Genomic DNA, 16,844 nt, shown 5'->3' with positions numbered 1-16,844 from the left:
TATGGGTTTTGCTTGCTTTTTTTGCGGGGGGGTGCCAGAGAAGGACACTTGATTTTTGGTAGAAAAGGCAAGATATGCTTAGGAAAGTTAATGTGGCTTGGGAAAGTGAGAAATTATAATTCAATATGGCACGCGAGTGAATGGATTTATTTTGCCACAATCTTATGTATATATGAATGTGTGTATGTATATATGCATGTATATGTATGTATATATATATAGCTAACAACACCATTAGTGGACGTCAACACAGAAAGGCTGTATAACATGAAAAACCGACACACTTGCGTAAGTAAAAATCTGCAATTTTATTTGCATATAAAGGCAGCTAAATATATCACAATGAACTGAAAAGAGAGGACTAACATTTCCATACAATCAGAGAAAGCCAGAGAGCATGAAAAGAGCATTTACAGCAACAAAGTTGAAACTACTATTGGCAACATTTTTTTGTGCTAGCAAGATTGCATTTACACAGTGCAAAATTAGAACAAAAACAAAGCAATAAAAAACACAAACGATCAGATTGACACTTGAAAGGACAATTTGAGCATGTTTAGGCAGGTACGTTGCTGGGAAAAGCAGCACCTGATGGATTGTGATTCTGAAACTTTTCATTTCCTTGCATCTCATACGAAAACGCAAATCCAACATAAAGAATTTGAAGATCGTCAAAGAAAAGGTGAAAGTAATTCCCTTCGCCCATTAAACACAATTTTATTACAGAAGTCTTACAACATGAATATATAATATACATATTTTTATACATAAACCTTCCAAATTAGATCGGGAGTCATTGAATGGGATGGAATATAACGTAAACGTTTAGACTGTGATTCGATAGCTTTAAGTCCCTGCATCATTCCGTTGTTGTCTTGCGGGGATGTTGGACAATAAATAAGGACTTTTTTTTCTCTCTCTCTCACCTCGCAGAGCGAAAGAAAGAGTGGAGCTCTAGCTGAGAACATTAAAGCTAGTTTAAGGCAGCGGCCCTGTCAGCAGAAAGCACAACTGACGAGAAAAAAAACAAACACTAAGAAAAAGAAAAACTAAACGCAAAATAGATGATATAACAATAAAACATAGATGGCATCCATTGTCTGGTCAACGTAGATCGAACAAACAAATTGTACAAATTCACAAAGCTTCATTTATCTTACAGATCTGACCATTACTTCTCAAGAGCAAGATTGTTTAATCACAACCCTCCCACCCCCCACGACAATGGAAAAAAAGGGAGAATACTGGTGTCCCTGTCCTAAAATCCATTCAGTTTCTGCATTCAATGAGAACAGATTTTTCTTCCTGTGATGAAAAGCTATGATTTGCATCTGTGAGATGAAAAGTGACGTTTGTAAGATGACATTGCGCAGAAAATTTGGCTTACAATCAACAAAAATATCAATTGAAAAGAAAACCTTTTTGTAAAGTCTGCCAAACATTGATTGTGTTTTGCAAACATCATAAACTCCAGTATTCTCCTTCTCTGTCCCCTCCACCCCAGTTTCTCTCAACACTTCTCCAAATATTTTCAACATCTTGGAGAGGACCAACAGTTTTCCAAAGACATTCTTTTTTTTGTCCTCCTTTTTTTCCTCTCTATTGACATATTTGTAGAAAAACAAAATCTGATTTCCAAATCCAGCCCACCCCCAGTTCATCAGGTCTCATGAGCTGGAAGGATTAGGCAGGTCAAAGACGATAGGAGGATTGGTAGGCTGAAAGCTAACTGTGCATGTTGACGCGTTGATGAACGTTGTGTACCCATCTGTCATGATGCCGTAGCCTGCAACAGATAACGCTTACATATAACATTTTATAACTTTAACTGAAAAATTCCCTGAGATCGATTTTTTTTTCTAAATACCTGTGTAGTGAACCTACCTTCATGTATGCCACCAAAGGCATGGAGTTTGGGTCGCACCCTCTTCTGGACTGTATTGAGCAGCTCCACGCAGCCGACCCTTTGTAGCTCTTTAGGAACCCAGTCCCGGAAACCTGCACTCACACAATCAAGCCTAAAATTAGACTCCTTTAACCCCCTAACACTCAAACTCTTGAGACGCATGCATTTTTATTATCTCTTTGACATTTAGGCCAATCTGGAACTGATGAGTGTAAAAACAAAAATAATTATCTTTTTACATGATGTAGTTTCTGAGAAAATGATGTCCACATCATAAGTGGATGCCAGGCCCTTGTAGTACAAAATTTAACATTGTAGTTTTGTGACTACCAAAAATGTGATGTCCACACATGTGGACGCCAGATCCTAGAAGGTTAAAATCAAAATGTGATCACTCATAAATGTAAGATTAAGGCCTCTGTGAACCGCAAATTGCCATTGTTTCTAGTGGTAATGGGTCTTGTTGCTTAACCAGAGTGAAAAGTAAATTCTGTAGTAATTGCCTTTTACCTTTTCCTATTTGATGACATCTATCATTTCAATGAAAACAAGAACACTAGGCAATGATTTGATAACTTGGCTCTACAGTTCCATAAGCTAAATTAGCCCAATGCCCAGAAGACCCTTTTCAGCCAAGTCCATTTCTAAAACCTTCATTAATCACAAAAACATATTACTTTTGACAAGCATACAGTATTGATGTTTCTATTTCTTGAGGCAGCCGCTAACCAAAACCTGATGCCCGCTTGTTTGGGGAATCTGTCACAGTAGTACAAAATGAAGTTTCCATGCAATCAGAGCCAGAAGCGGCGGCAGCAGCAGCAGTCCCGCAATAGGAGAGGGGGAAGGAAATCACTCAATAAAACCAGATGGAGAACACAACAAAGAAAAACGACAGGGGAGAAAAAAAACAACAAAACAAACTACCGCGGAAAGAAAACACAAAGGGCCCGTTGTGATAAAACCAACAACACGTTTGTTCCTCAAATCCAAATATTCTGGTGGGCTAAAAGTTTTCAGGGTTTGTTTGGCCATTCTTTCGCCAGCTGGGGCACCTTCAGTTTACACCCGTGCAAATTTAAAACAATGAGCTACAACCCCATTAGATATGGTGTTGGCGGGGGTGCTATGATTGGTTAATTGCACTCACCCAGCGGAGGGCCGTGAGTCATCAGGATGTCAATGCCTTCTGGTACGAGGTTCCATTTATCCAGCAGGGACTGGCCCCGAGGCAGATTGAAGCCCCAACCGTTGAACCACGGAGACCTGCGAGACACACGTGGAGAGGGTTTGCATTTACATCATTACAGAACAAATTTTAATCATTGTCAGTTTGTCTTGGCGTGCCCCAAAACACTTCATTGCGAATTAAGAATAGAAAACAAAAGATAGAAGGTGCAAACAAATGCGGCTGATCTTTCAGTAGACTCATGTGAGCACACTTCCATCACTGAGGGCGCTTGGATTTCAGAGACATGCGGCCACATTCCAAAAATAAAGAGCGAATATCTAAACAGCGGGGAGTACTTGTCACATGTCAACCTCACACCCTGCCCAGCCCTTCAGCACTTCTAGTTTGATTGACAACAGCCGGGCCACCTCGGGCACTTTGGATCAGAGCGTGTAAGCTCGGGGGTGACGCGCTGTGACTTCCATGCCTGGCACAAAGAGAGCCGCCATTTGGTTGAGTAGAACGTTGGGTTGCGTGGATGGAAACTGATGAAGAAGTAGAACAATGTGTGCAGAGGTTCTGCACACATGCATGAGGACAGAAAGAAATTGACTTGATGGTGCCTGATGAATAGAGCCTTCATTTATCACAATAGTGGTAATAGCAATAGAACGCTGACAAGAGAGGTAAGGGAGATAGATTATCATTCTCTGGTACTACGGAAGATCCTGCAGCAAAGCCACAAACCAGAAGTTGATATTTGCTGAAGACGACATGATTTGCACTCTGCTATCTTGTGACAGCTACTTAAAGATGCCTGTGTTTAGCATAGGGACAAAGGGGAAATGAGGGCTGTGAAAATGTCAATAAGTCCAGTTAAAATGAAAGATAGGGTCACCTGACTGCTCAATATTACTGCAGCAGAGTGTGTCGGAAGGAAACAAACACTAGAAGCTGTAAAACGTGACATCAGTAGTTTGATGCAGCCCCTAAATTCAAAAGAACGTACTAAATTATTTAGACATCTGCTAGGTGGTTAAGAAAGGAGCATGTCACAGCTCTGGAGAGGAAGATGCCTGCATGCGTGCACAGGGAGACAAAGGCTTTTCCGAAGCCCGCTTTTCGATTGGCTCGCTTAGTGAGTGCTGAGAAATGAGGTTAAAAATTCAACGTGAGGAGCGAGGGGAGCGAAGGCCATAGACTCAACTGATTAATTAGAACTAATCACACAAATCAGAGCTAATGGAAGTCTAATGGATTACTGGGAGGACTAAGGACTACCACGAGGGGAAATAGGGCGGCTGCAGTGGCTGTGAGAGTCTTAGAAAGCTGTGAATCAAGAGTTTCTGGCTTGGATACACAAACATGAGACACCAGCGGTGCATTTGTCAGACTAATAATGGCAACAAGGCCAAACCTTGAAAAATGGCAAAACACATTTATTTGCTTTCGTCATAGAAGTAAAAAATGGTCTAAGGAAAACATAAGGAGTGGGATTTTCGTGGGGTCCCTTAACACGCTGTGTGCTGTATAAACGCATTCATCTGGCAGATGAAACATAAACCCCTGACATGAGCTGTGGCTCCGGAGCCAAGCCAAAGGTCCTGACTGAATGCAGAGTAGGGCGCTGCAGCCGCCACCACAATAGCCCCATTGTCAGACATCTGCATGTGAAATATACCTTCCTTGCAAGCGTATTTGTTGCCCTCCCAGCAAGATTAATGACGTCGCAGTCAAATAAAAAGGAGATGGTTTTCGGTGCAGTGTGGACACAACCACCACCTCCATGCATGCACACTGCTGTTTAAGTGTGTGTATTCTGCACATTTCATGTGCCTCAAGGGGATGCAAGAATGATATACATTCCCGTACTATATATAGTAATGATGGATAGAAGTACTGTAGTAATATGATTGTGAATTTAAAACGGTATATATCCATTTAGACTATTTAGAGCCCTGCCATGTCTTATTGACACTTGCCATCTGGAGCCTGTTGCCATGGAAACACAGCAGCAGCGTCTACAAGCTCACTGTGATTCAAAATACTGTACGATAACCCGCAAGGAAAAGTAACACAAGAAGAAAGGAGAATCTCCCAACACTCAAACAATAGTCTTTGGCCCTGACACACAAAAAGCATCCCAAGCAGAAAGGCTGGTAACCGTGGTAACAGGCACGATTTAATAATCCCCCAGGGAATCAAATGGTGGAAATAGGTTAAAAATCAGCCTGCAGCGGAGGTGATGTAGACAGAAGCAATTTAGCCCCCATGTGCAGAACGCCAATATTCAATTAAGCTGTTGGACATCATTAGAACGTCATGTCTCTCCCAGGGCTCGACTCTGCTGTTAACCTCTTTCTGGGTCCCCAGGCTGCCAGCAATACCTCCTGACACTTGGCACCTTATTGTTTTACTAAAATGAGCCCAAAAGGCCACGATGAATTGTGATTGAAAACTATCATCGGATCGATAAAAACAACAAAACGCCCAGGCTGTACCAAGACAAACGCCATACTGTATTTTTTGTTTATATTCTTGCTGACGTCACTATGGTGATCCTCTGTGTAGTTTGCCTTCACATTCACATGTAGAGACTCTCCATGTCAATGCGGTGAAAATGTGCTGTATTTTCAACCCCCCAAGTTAGAGGTGGCGCTACGACCATTAATTGGCTATGACCCCACAGGACAGAATTCGGTCATAATTTTATGGCCAGTTCTGCTGAAAAAAAATCAGACACTGACCAGTATAATTAAGTTTTCCGGCTACTGGCATCCCTGCTCCTTTTGCCTATCCCTCTTTTTTTATGGACATCGTTGTGCTCTGTTTTTCACCATGGTCGTCACTTCGCGAAAGCTACTTGTGTGCAAATTTATTTGCTCACATATTTGTTTTCAAAGATGTCAGTATCGCAAATCTCTGTCCGGCCAGAGAAAGCTGAAAATGTCATCACGCCGTGACTAAACAGACCAATCACAAAAGTTACCCCTGCGCTCATTCTACGTGTAGTTAAAACTTATGATGCAAGCACCTCCAGCAATGCGCTTGTGTTTCAGGCGCGAGCATAAAAAGGGCACAACAAAGAAAAATAATGATGCTGTATCCTGTAGATCCATGCAAATAAGCCTGTCAAGACTGCCAGTAACCATATTTAGGTTAAAAATTAAAATTAAAGGAAAAAAAAAAGAAATGAGATGAGATTTGGAGAGGTTCTCCAAGTGGGCGTGTGAATATGACATTTCAAATTGCGTCCAATGCTTTACAAACTGCACTTAAATCGAGAAAAACATACACATTTTTGAAAGAGCATAGTGGGCTTTAATAATCAATTGTTTAGTTGTAAATGGATGTGTCGGAGGATTTTGGAAGCATTTGAAGAGTGAAGTTTTGAACGAAATTGCAAAATGACTACTAGTGTAATACTCTCGACCTATATTATCAATTTTATCTCACTAGGGTTGCGGGCGGTGCTAGAGTCTATCCCAGCTGACTTTGGGTCAGAGGCGGGAGACACCTTAAATTGGTGGCCAGCCAATCGGAGGACACAAGGAGACAAACAACCATTCATCCTCAGACTCATACTAAAGGTAATTTAGAGTGACCAATCAGCCTACCATGCATGTGTTTGGATTATGGGAGGAAACCGGAGTGCCCGGAAAACACACGCAAACCCAGGAAGAACAAACTCCACACAAGTGGACCGACCTAGATTTGAACCTAGGTACCCCACTGTGAGGCCGACGCGCTAACCACTAAGGCGTTGGGCCACCTAATCAATTTTATGGGGAGAGAAAAAAGTCCACAAGCCTCACACATCTTTTAGTTTAGATATCTTGCATCATTACACTGTCTTCCACCCAGATAAAACCTTGTGAAACAAAACAGTGTGTGCACACACTTAAGTCAAAATACAGATAAAATCAAAACAAGAATCAGGTACACTCTAATCCATCCCCTTTAGAGCGAGAGACCTACTGCACAATTGGATATCATCATGTTGGCACACACACTAACTGCACACTGACCAGATAACAAGGCAGAGGTGAGTCTTTGCGTTAGTGTGTGCAGGACCAGCAATCCATCCTGCCCAGCTTCTTGAGTTAGAGAGGCCCTGAGGTCAAGAAAGGGTGGGGTCTAATTGATCAACCTGTCAAAACCAATGAGGAGGGCCATGTTAATGGGAGTTTTATAAGGCTCACAGGGTCCACTACCTGACAGTCAGTGGCTATGTGCAAAGCAGTGCACAAACTGGGGGTGCGTGTGTCTTTGTGTGAGTGTGTAATCCCAGAGCCCAGGTAGCCTTATTAAAAGGAGCCAAGTGGAGGCTTTTGACAAATGGCCTCTCAACACCAAGGCCACCTTAGCTAACTTTGGGGACAGGGTGCAATGTGAAGTCACAAGGGTGAAGGGTGTTTGTGTGAGTGTGCTCTGCCCCAGCACTAATAACCTGTGCCTAGTGACTGATGGACTGTGGAATGGATTAATCTTTTTCCAGCCTGCTGCTAAAGCCAAGACGCTAAGGGTTGGCCACAGGACTTAGCCCGCTTAGGAAAGGCTACAGCCATGGGGACACATGTGTACACACATATCCACAAGCACTCTCCCCAGGGTTTGTCTTCGTGCTGAGATGGAGCCAGCAGCATTTTGACCTGCACACCACAAACGTAAAACAACCGCTGTCTGAGCCAGCAGATGCTTCACAGCAAACACAGCTGCTACTACTGACCTGGCAGTTGCAAGCAATTCACAACACACAGGTCTGTCATTCTTTGTATGTGTGTATTTTGGGGTTGGCTGGAGGGGTGGGGGTATCAAATATAGTATCAGTGTATTACCAACTGCAATTTTACACATGATGGCGCATGAAGAGCTTGCCTTTATACTGTGGTACATCAGAACCATTAGTCACTTTTTTTGTGTTTGATTGTCAACTAATCAGCTTACATATAAATCACATTAGGCAGTGTTGTAATACTATAAAGAGTTGATAATCATTTAAGTATTAATACTGTGTTGTGATGTTTTTACCAAGTTTTGAGAACTTTAAAATAGTTCGGTTTCTAACGGTTGGAATAGACTGATCTATTGATTAGCTGTTCCAAACTTTGCTGGCACATCAAAGTGGTGCCGACATTAACTCTAGTGCAACTGCATCGACCAATGTGAATCTAACGTTGGCACATCTCTGTGTTCATGTCATTTCCTTGAATGCACTTCATTGACCAATGGGAGGTCCACATTGTCACGACAAAATTTAAATGGCCCCGACACTAACTCTAGCGGTGCTTTAATTATAATTTTTCCTTTCAATTGACTCCCTTCTGTCTGCATCACATGCTCATAGATTAGCAATGTAATTAAAGATAGATATTTAGTTTAGTTTTTAAATGACAAAAAATGGCCGCATAGGCTCTCAGGGATTTATATTTAAAAATATGAAATGTTTATGGCTCTCGGTCAAAAAGGTTTCCGACCCCAGCTTTACGGGTTAGGACTCTTTTCCTTGCTCTTTTGGGGGATCAGATCAGTGGATGTAATAATTGTCTGTTAATTGTGGGCGTATTAAGTCCTTTGAGACATTTGTGGTGGTGTTCAAGGGTTGTACAAAAATGGGACTTGACTTTAGAGATTTTTCGAATTAAAAAAACAAGGTAACAATTATTAATTAGCAAAATATGATATATTACATTGTTCGCACCTAAATTGTACAACTATACCATCTGGCACATTTAAGCATTTGTTTGCATCGAGTGACATTAAGTTAACATAAATCTCCATGAAGTCTGATTTGTGGTGATTTTGTCAGGCTATACAACAATAAGCTGGTTAAATGAATGGGAAGTCATTAAAATGCAATTTGCTCCTCACTTTGTTGATTGACAAAGCAGCATAAAATGTAATGGAAAGCAGGAGAGAGACAATATAGTCAATTGTGCTGCAATCACGCTCCCAGTAGAAGTGATAACAGAGCAGTGTTTCTATAAAATATAGATGGAACTAACAGTTTGTTCAGCAGAAGACTCACTGTTGGCAGAAAACTATTTAAGTGAATTATTTGTGTCTGGAGGCCTGTGAAGCGAGTGGGATCTAATGAAATCTATGGGTGTGGACTAAAGGCTGAAATGTCCCTAGTGCGTGTCTGCTTGTGAATGTGGCAGGTGAAGCTGAGGAAGAAGATTAGGGTGTTTGGGAAACTTGAACATGGAAGTCATGAAAACCGGGCAAGTCCACTGAAACAAGAAACCTGACTAATAAAAAGAGGAGAACTCAGGGTCCCATTCATGAAGCCCGTATAGGAGATAAGGGTGGGGAGGGGCAAAGACCTATTCAACCTGCTCTGAGACACAGGTTCTTGGGTCCCATTAGCCTTCTCTAGCTCTGACCTCTGTGAACTTGATCCAGGAGAACAAAGTAAACAGGGGAGGGTGGCGGGGACAAGTGAAGTGAAGGGAGGCTGCAAGGGTCATACTATATCTGGGAAATGAGAGAGTGGAGAAATCCAATGAAAAAAAAAGCAAAGCATAGTTCCTTTTTCAGCTCGCCACTGAAGACTCAGTTGATGCATTCTCTTAAAGCAGTTTTCAAAATTAAATAGTATAATAGAGTATGTAATAATGTAAGTTTCTTTCAGTTTTGCTTGGTTCTTCTGTGCCCAATGGAAGCTATCAAACCAACCAAATGGTGGGTTGCTACCTTCTCAAACTTGTTTAATTAGCAAGTATTGTGCACGGCAGTGGCTGAGAACAGAGGATACTGACCAAGCTAAGCGTCTACCCGTGATGGAAATGATTGTTCCTCACTTTGTTGAGCACTTTTCTACATCAAATGCATGTGTAATTAAAGAAGTATCAAGATGCAGTACTGTAAAAATAATAACATTTATAGATTTGATTACTCAATTAATCCACAGGAGCAGAAACTATAGATATTTAATTTTTCCATCATAATAGGTTGACAACAATTTATAGAAAGAGTCAATTCGATTTGTCCGCAGACCTTATAAATGAAGGTCATGACTAGAGACAAGCTGGCAACTGTTGTTTTATTAGAAAGCCAATGTTTGAAAAGCATGACCTTGTTTACAAACAGGATAAAAAGCTTTTTGTCCCCACTGAATTCCTCTTATGCTCTACCAGCAAGAGCAAAATGTTAAGAACATTGCAAATGAAACGTTACATTTCCAAGAAACAATGATAGACCGATGTGTCATTGAATGATTTGAATGGATAAATCTTTCCATTAGATGCTTTTAAGATTTTCAGATTCAGCTAGACAAAAGGGTTTTGGACAAAAAAATCTACACCATCCAGGCACAAGATAATGTTTTTGACAAATGAAATGACCACCGTTTTAACTTTGTGTTATTTCGATATGAACAATATATTTTTTTCTATCAGGTGACTTTGATTGATTGATTGATCTGTCTGTTGTTAGGGGAATAAAAGCTTTTCTTTTCTCTTTATTGCGCACAACTTTTCTCCTGAGAATGATAGGGAAAGAAAGCTGCTGGTTTTCACATACGACTGCCAAAGTGCTGAGAGCACACTGCGCCTTGTACTAGCATAACAGGCCGACAGTCTTTGCTGTAGAGGTCAAAGATTGAGAGTATGGGGAGCAGAGGGGGGTGTAAAAGGCAACAGGAAGGGCCGCTGGGTCAAAGCAGTGCAGATACATGCCACTCTGTCGGCAGCTATTGTCTTGACCTTACAACGAGTGGATGTTAGTGAGGGCACTGAGACGCTACAGCAACAATAGGCACAGGAAAGCACACAAACTGGTATTGTTGGTCTCCAGAGTTTGTATACAAGACGCTTGAACACAGATTACACACTGAAGCATGTACATAGTATAGGAGAGCACAGACAAAAATACACAAAGACACAAGTATTGACAAGTACATAGAACTTTAGATAATTAATTGTTCTCCAGTTTTGTTTCCAGTTTCCCATGAATATTAATTGCTGATCTTGGCCAAACAAGGAGGTCAAATCATTTGGTTGCATCCTATTTAGGGGAACTAATGCATGATCAAGCAAAGTGAAGATTCTTCTGGGTGGGTCTAGTCTGCATCTGGCAAGGTGGACAATTTTTTGCCGTTGCAGGCAGGTAGAGCAAAATATATCTTGCCTTCTCAGTAGGATGATGTCTTGGAGTCATATCCAGACAAGGCGACAATTCAGCTAATAGTCACCGATATAAGCCTATGTACAGTGCAGTTCCTCAGTCCATCCACACGCTGTACAGTTTATCCTCACTCAGGTAACAAGCACGTTGGTGCCTATCCCAATAGAATTAAGGCGAGAGGCAAGGGACAATCTGAGCTAGTCAACCACAATTTCAATATGGTGTGACTATGTGAGCGGCAGTGTTTAAAATAGATGAACTTTTGCTCCCTCACCCTGGTAAACTATTTGTAAATGTGACTAATTCACTTGAGGTTCACTGGCATACTCAATAACACAAACGTTTGAAAAAAATATTGGTATAATAATTTGATATGTGGAGTAAAGTAAACATTGGGAGGAGCATTAATAAGAAAGACGCGATTTTACAGTCAGACGCAGTCCACATTACAGGATAAAGATAGGCCTGTTTTTAATTTCATTGATGCATGGTTAAATGAGGGAATATATGCTATATGAACTAACAATTGTGTTGGTGAAGATTTTTTTTCTGTATTTGTAGAAAGACAAAATATGAAACAAATATAGTTTTTTCTAACTGACTGAAAAACAAGTCAAACAATAACCAACCTATTATTTTGACATGGTTTGTCTGCTATCTGTGCTGGGGTCTGAAGCAAGTCAAATTGAGATAAGCAATGTCTTGTTTTTGACATACAGATCTGTGCAGAGGTCAGCAGGAAGAAAGGGAGGTGTAGCAGGATGATGTGAATACTATCAGAACTGAGCAGAAAGCCGTCAGTAGATTGTTCCTTTTTCTATTTATTTATGAAGCTGTCATTGAATTAAATGATAGCTCACAGCATAGAACCCATAGCTACCTTTTTGACCACACAACGTCATGTTAAACAAAGAAGAAACTAAGTAGCTATTCTATGTTCAATAACTATGCACTTACTGAGCAAACGGTAACAATTTTGTTTCCATTTTTCCCCTATAGTTATATATAACTGGGACATTATTACTGGATTAAAATACCACAATTTTTTCTTTAATCACTACTGTTTAATTAACTAAAACAAAATTGCTAAGATTAAGTTATTTCAAGAATTAAATGACATTTTAGCACAAAGACTAACTAAACTGAAGTAAAAATCTAAACTAATTGGCATTCAACGAAAGTAAAAAATCCTGGTAACTTTGCGCAAGCCTATTAAGATAAAAGCCCTTTGTGAGATGCCAATCTGATACAATTTAACATCCAAACATTGTTTCAGAAAAAAATAAGTAGTAAAACAATACAAGGCAAGAACATTTATCCACTCAAAGCAGGAGGCACAGCATGAGACAGTAAACAAAATGGCACTTAATTGATCCGAGGATTTGCCAGTGCACATCATGACCCAATGGACGGACAGATTAAAATGTCACACATATACACGCCCATGCCCACCCCCCTATTATTTTTTTTTACCACACACTGATATTAAAGAAGCAGCACTGTTTTTGTCTTCTTCTTGGTGGAATAAGTCGGGACTGATTGCTACGTACTTCCCGGCTGGTTACTGAGCCGTCTTGGGCTCACTTCCAGTCGATTGTGATTGCGTTTTATTGCCTAGAGCAGCATGCCCATGCCATGTATCCCTCCTCATGTTGATGACATCTGGCTAGCTCTGGGCTACGATAGTTTTCCACCTGCTCCCTACAGTGCTCCATCTTTTGATTAAGTCTGTATTGCTCATAATCATAACCAGAGCTCTCCTTCCAAACCTGATATGGAGTCCTGCGAACCTTATAGAATAGAAAAAATATTTCGAAAACCAATATCGAAAACATGAGAAATTGAAGGAAAAAGAGTAGAAACACTGCCAGCTTTTCTCGCCTCGGTACAGACTGCGAAACTCTGAAATGTTTAGATTGTTCAGACAAAAAGTTTCATGATTCATGTGACTTTAACATCAAAAGTGGAGGTTTGGTGACATTTGAGAGAAAGCTAAGATTAAGTCTATTTGATTTGCAATGAGTTGAGGATTTATAAGAATGTAAAAAGTTTGATCATATTGTGCAACACAAATTGCACATTCACACAAACACTCAAGACAAGTACTAGCTAAGAAAATAGGCACACATACTTTATGATTTATGTGCCTGTGCAATATGTCGACCTTTCTCCATCTGAGATTTAGACGAAGACTGTATCACTTTTTTTAGTCCATTAAAGCATGTACAATTGACACATTCACAGTGGGTAGGCTGCCTGACAATTACCAGGGCAAATCTGAAATATACTTCAAATTTGCTTGGCAAAATAAAGTACTGCCATTAAGAAAATGTCTTTTACAGTGTACTATGTTTCTTAGCAGACTTTACAACAGCAGAATCCCCATTGCTCACCCTTTGTTCTTGTCGGAAATGACAGCTCTTGTTATGTCTCACTGTATTGTACATCAACTTAACTTGTCATGGTTCTACTCACTCCACATGATGTTTGCACATTTTTGTTAATTCAAATAATTCCCTTGAAAAAGTCAAGTAAAGAGGAATGACTAAAGACTACAAATATGATTCACTATTGTCCCTAGGTATGAGTGTGAGGGTGGATGGTTGTCGTTCTGTGTATTTAGTAAAAAAAATATGTTAAATGGAAATGTAACCGCAAATATCCAAATTGAAAAGATTTCCAGTCCTACTATTCATTAAAAAAAGACAATTAACAGGATGGAAACCATTAATTGTGGAGGCACATAAGGAGCCATGACTTGTTTACAAAGGGCTGTGGAGGGGGTGCATCATCATTGTATTGCTACGTTGTGTTTTATAGGTTTATGGGCAAAAGAGACTTACAGTGTGTTTACACAGTGGCTTGACTGAACTAGTATTAATGATAGAGCCACTTAGCATTCAGAGGCATTGGTCTCAGCCACGCTGTTTGTTTCACAGGTCATTAAATTTATGCCGCAGCCCTAATGTTCATTACAGCAGCAAGCTGGCCAGGAGTCTGTAACACTCGCTCACTGTCTTTAATCCCCCACTGTATTCCTCCTGCTGGCTTTCTTTTCGTCTCTCGCTCAGCCTCTCTCTCACGTCTCAGTGCATTTACTTGACAACAATTATTTCCTGTTTTAATTAAAAGAATTGCTGCAGCAGTTCCAGGTCTGCGGCACACTTTTAATCCACATGGCACACAAGCACCAACATTATTTTTTATCCAATTCCTGGACAGATGGTAGACACATTGAAGTAAAACAGCAGATTTTAGGCACATTGTTCTTCTGAATACATCTTATGCCAAACATGTTTCCGTGGCATCTTTTGGAATGTTAATTAGAAATAGTAAATAGCTTTTCAGGCTTAATTCCACCAGTGCTTTGAACAGAGTGACAAGTGGTAAAAACTGTTGAAATTTAACAGTGAAATTATTTCAAAATGAAAGAAATGGCTTGGACACTCATGGGCATATGCACAGTTTAGCCGTTGCTTGTAAAGGATATTTTTGCATAGCTTCCAGAAGTAAAAACAAAAGTTAACGTCCTTTTTTTGAATAAAGATACTAAGACCGAGTCACGATGCCAAATTTAAATGCCTGTATTACTTTATATTATTGCCAAAAACTATTTTATTCAATAAAAAAACATGTTTAGAAAATTCCAATAGCATTGATAGTAGAGCCTATCTGTTGGGTTTATAGATTTCTTTTCAGTGTTTTGTTTATTCACTATGTAACATTAGCTGATTGTGTTATATTAGACACCTCGTCAGCGTCTTGTTGTATTTGTACTGCAGCAACTGTTTGTAGTGACTGTTTTTATTTGTCTGTTCGGCCCACAAAGGTTTATGAGTTATTTGTTAGGCCACCAATACTAGAGCACTTCAATGTGGCACAGCTTTTGGAGTTAGAGACACAATGAAAGTATAGGCCGGTGACTCCACTGCTTAACTCCCACATACTATTATGCTCGTTTCGGCTTGTACGACATTTGCTATATTATAATAAGTGATATGGATTTTTTTGTTTAAATTTTGTGAACTTTGGGCGGTGTGGTTTATAGTGAGGTGATGTCTATAGCTTGGTAATTTTAGAGAGTGAGAGACCTAAAATAGAGTAATACTGTAAATTTCCTCAAATTATTAGATTTATATGTCGCCCCTGCTGCACATTCTGGCTTTATTTGATCTTCGCAGGACTTTGCATTTTATAAGGTAGAAAGTAAGCCGATAGCTTGTCGTCTTTGTGTCCCCGGCAATTTCAAGGAGTCTTTTCACAATTTCAAATGCTTCATAACATTTGCTTGAGGACAGATTAGTCGCACATTATCGAATGAAAGCTCACACTTCACAAACCTATGGGAACTATCACAAAACTGTGTTGTCACTATGAACGTTTAAGCCCCCAAGAGGTCCAATGTGACATGGGAAAAAATAAATACTACAGACAAGGAAGTCGACTTCTGGCTGCGTCTGTCAGATAAATGCTCTGCTGTTCACCAGGAAAAAAGGCACATCATTGACCTTTGTTTGTTTGATTATTTTTTTTTCCAACTCTTGGCTATTTTTCCTTGTACACAAAAGTCATCAAGAAGAATGAGGGTTTTGAGCTAAAGGGAGAAGTTGCAGTGATTAAGGCAGCTTGTTACACTAAAATTGGAGAACCCTTGAAACCATGAAATGATATGCATCCTGATATAAGAGAAAAACATTTTTGTTTTAGTATTAATTAGGAGCTGTATATTGGAGCACTTGCCAAACCACTAATTGTTTACTGCATATTTGCGTATACTTACTTCATTTTCCAAGTTTCATCATTGACTTATTCATTAAACAAATACCATCATCTGGTTATATCTCGCTATTGAAGAGACACATTCAAAAAGATACACCAAACACTCCTACACATACGTATGTAGTCTTAAATTAAAACAATTAAACGTCCTTCCAGCCAGTTTTGTTGTGTACGGCCGATAACATCACATTTGCATTTGTGAACCCAATCATAGGAAAAGCAAAGATTGATCTATTTCGTTAATATTAGGTTATCCAAATTGATATTGTTGAGAGTGAAGCACAACTGGCAGTCCCAATACGATAAAAAAAAATCAACCAATTGCATTTGGAAATTTTGTTGAGTGTGCGTTACAATACATACTATGCAACCATTTTCAAATGTAACTGTTTGATTTCGTCAGCCCTTTTCCCATATTAAAATATGCGATGGAAACCACTGCCTCACTGCCTGTTGACTGATGTGCACAAGGCCACTGAGGAGAGCTTTATTAGGCAGTGCCCAAGACTCATCACTCTCCCTTTGACATATTGGGGGCTTACCTTGGTGTGGGGGTAGGGGCATTCAGTGAGCACTCAGTGAGATGTGAAACAGGCTATACAGTGCGTATGAGCCAAGTGAGGAACAGGTTAGCTTGTGTATGTGCAGCTCAGGGTGTAAGGTGACTCAGTCAGCGTTGAATGCTATAGGTCGACATACTGCAAAATGTAAGGGCACCATCACAAATCCATCACTTAACCCTTCATTTGCTCAGCTGATACACAGGTGAAAAATCTGACACCAAAGCAAGCAAACGTGCCGCCGTGCACTGACACGCTTGAGCAGCAGAACTGGCTCTGTGTTCTGACCTCATTGAAACCG

At 40.2% G+C, this 16,844-nt stretch overlaps 1 protein-coding gene and 1 long non-coding RNA gene across 3 annotated transcripts in view; one reads left to right on the top strand and one right to left on the bottom strand.

The window, feature by feature from the left end:
- Nucleotides 1–16,844, top strand: part of LOC144193887 (uncharacterized) — a 54,264-nt gene that overhangs the window by 21,659 nt on the left and 15,761 nt on the right. The window contains exon 4 of the long non-coding RNA XR_013325785.1: nt 6,537–6,667. This is a non-coding gene — a long non-coding RNA (uncharacterized LOC144193887). The remainder of the gene's footprint in view (nt 1–6,536; nt 6,668–16,844) is intronic.
- The window catches only part of mpped2a (metallophosphoesterase domain containing 2a), a 35,021-nt gene continuing 18,466 nt past the window's right edge, over nt 290–16,844 (bottom strand). For both annotated transcript variants that reach the window (XM_077712513.1, XM_077712514.1), the window contains 3 exons: nt 3,057–3,172; nt 1,885–1,998; nt 290–1,786 (listed from right to left, as the gene is read on the bottom strand). In XM_077712513.1, the coding sequence (XP_077568639.1) occupies nt 1,668–1,786; nt 1,885–1,998; nt 3,057–3,172 (349 nt within the window). In that variant the 3' untranslated portion in view covers nt 290–1,667. The remainder of the gene's footprint in view (nt 1,787–1,884; nt 1,999–3,056; nt 3,173–16,844) is intronic.

Source organism: Stigmatopora nigra, chromosome 3 (assembly GCF_051989575.1).
Source record: "Stigmatopora nigra isolate UIUO_SnigA chromosome 3, RoL_Snig_1.1, whole genome shotgun sequence".
NCBI lineage: Eukaryota > Metazoa > Chordata > Actinopteri > Syngnathiformes > Syngnathidae > Stigmatopora > Stigmatopora nigra.
Note: the sequence above shows the minus strand (reverse complement) of the source record. Positions and strands in the feature narration are given on the sequence as shown.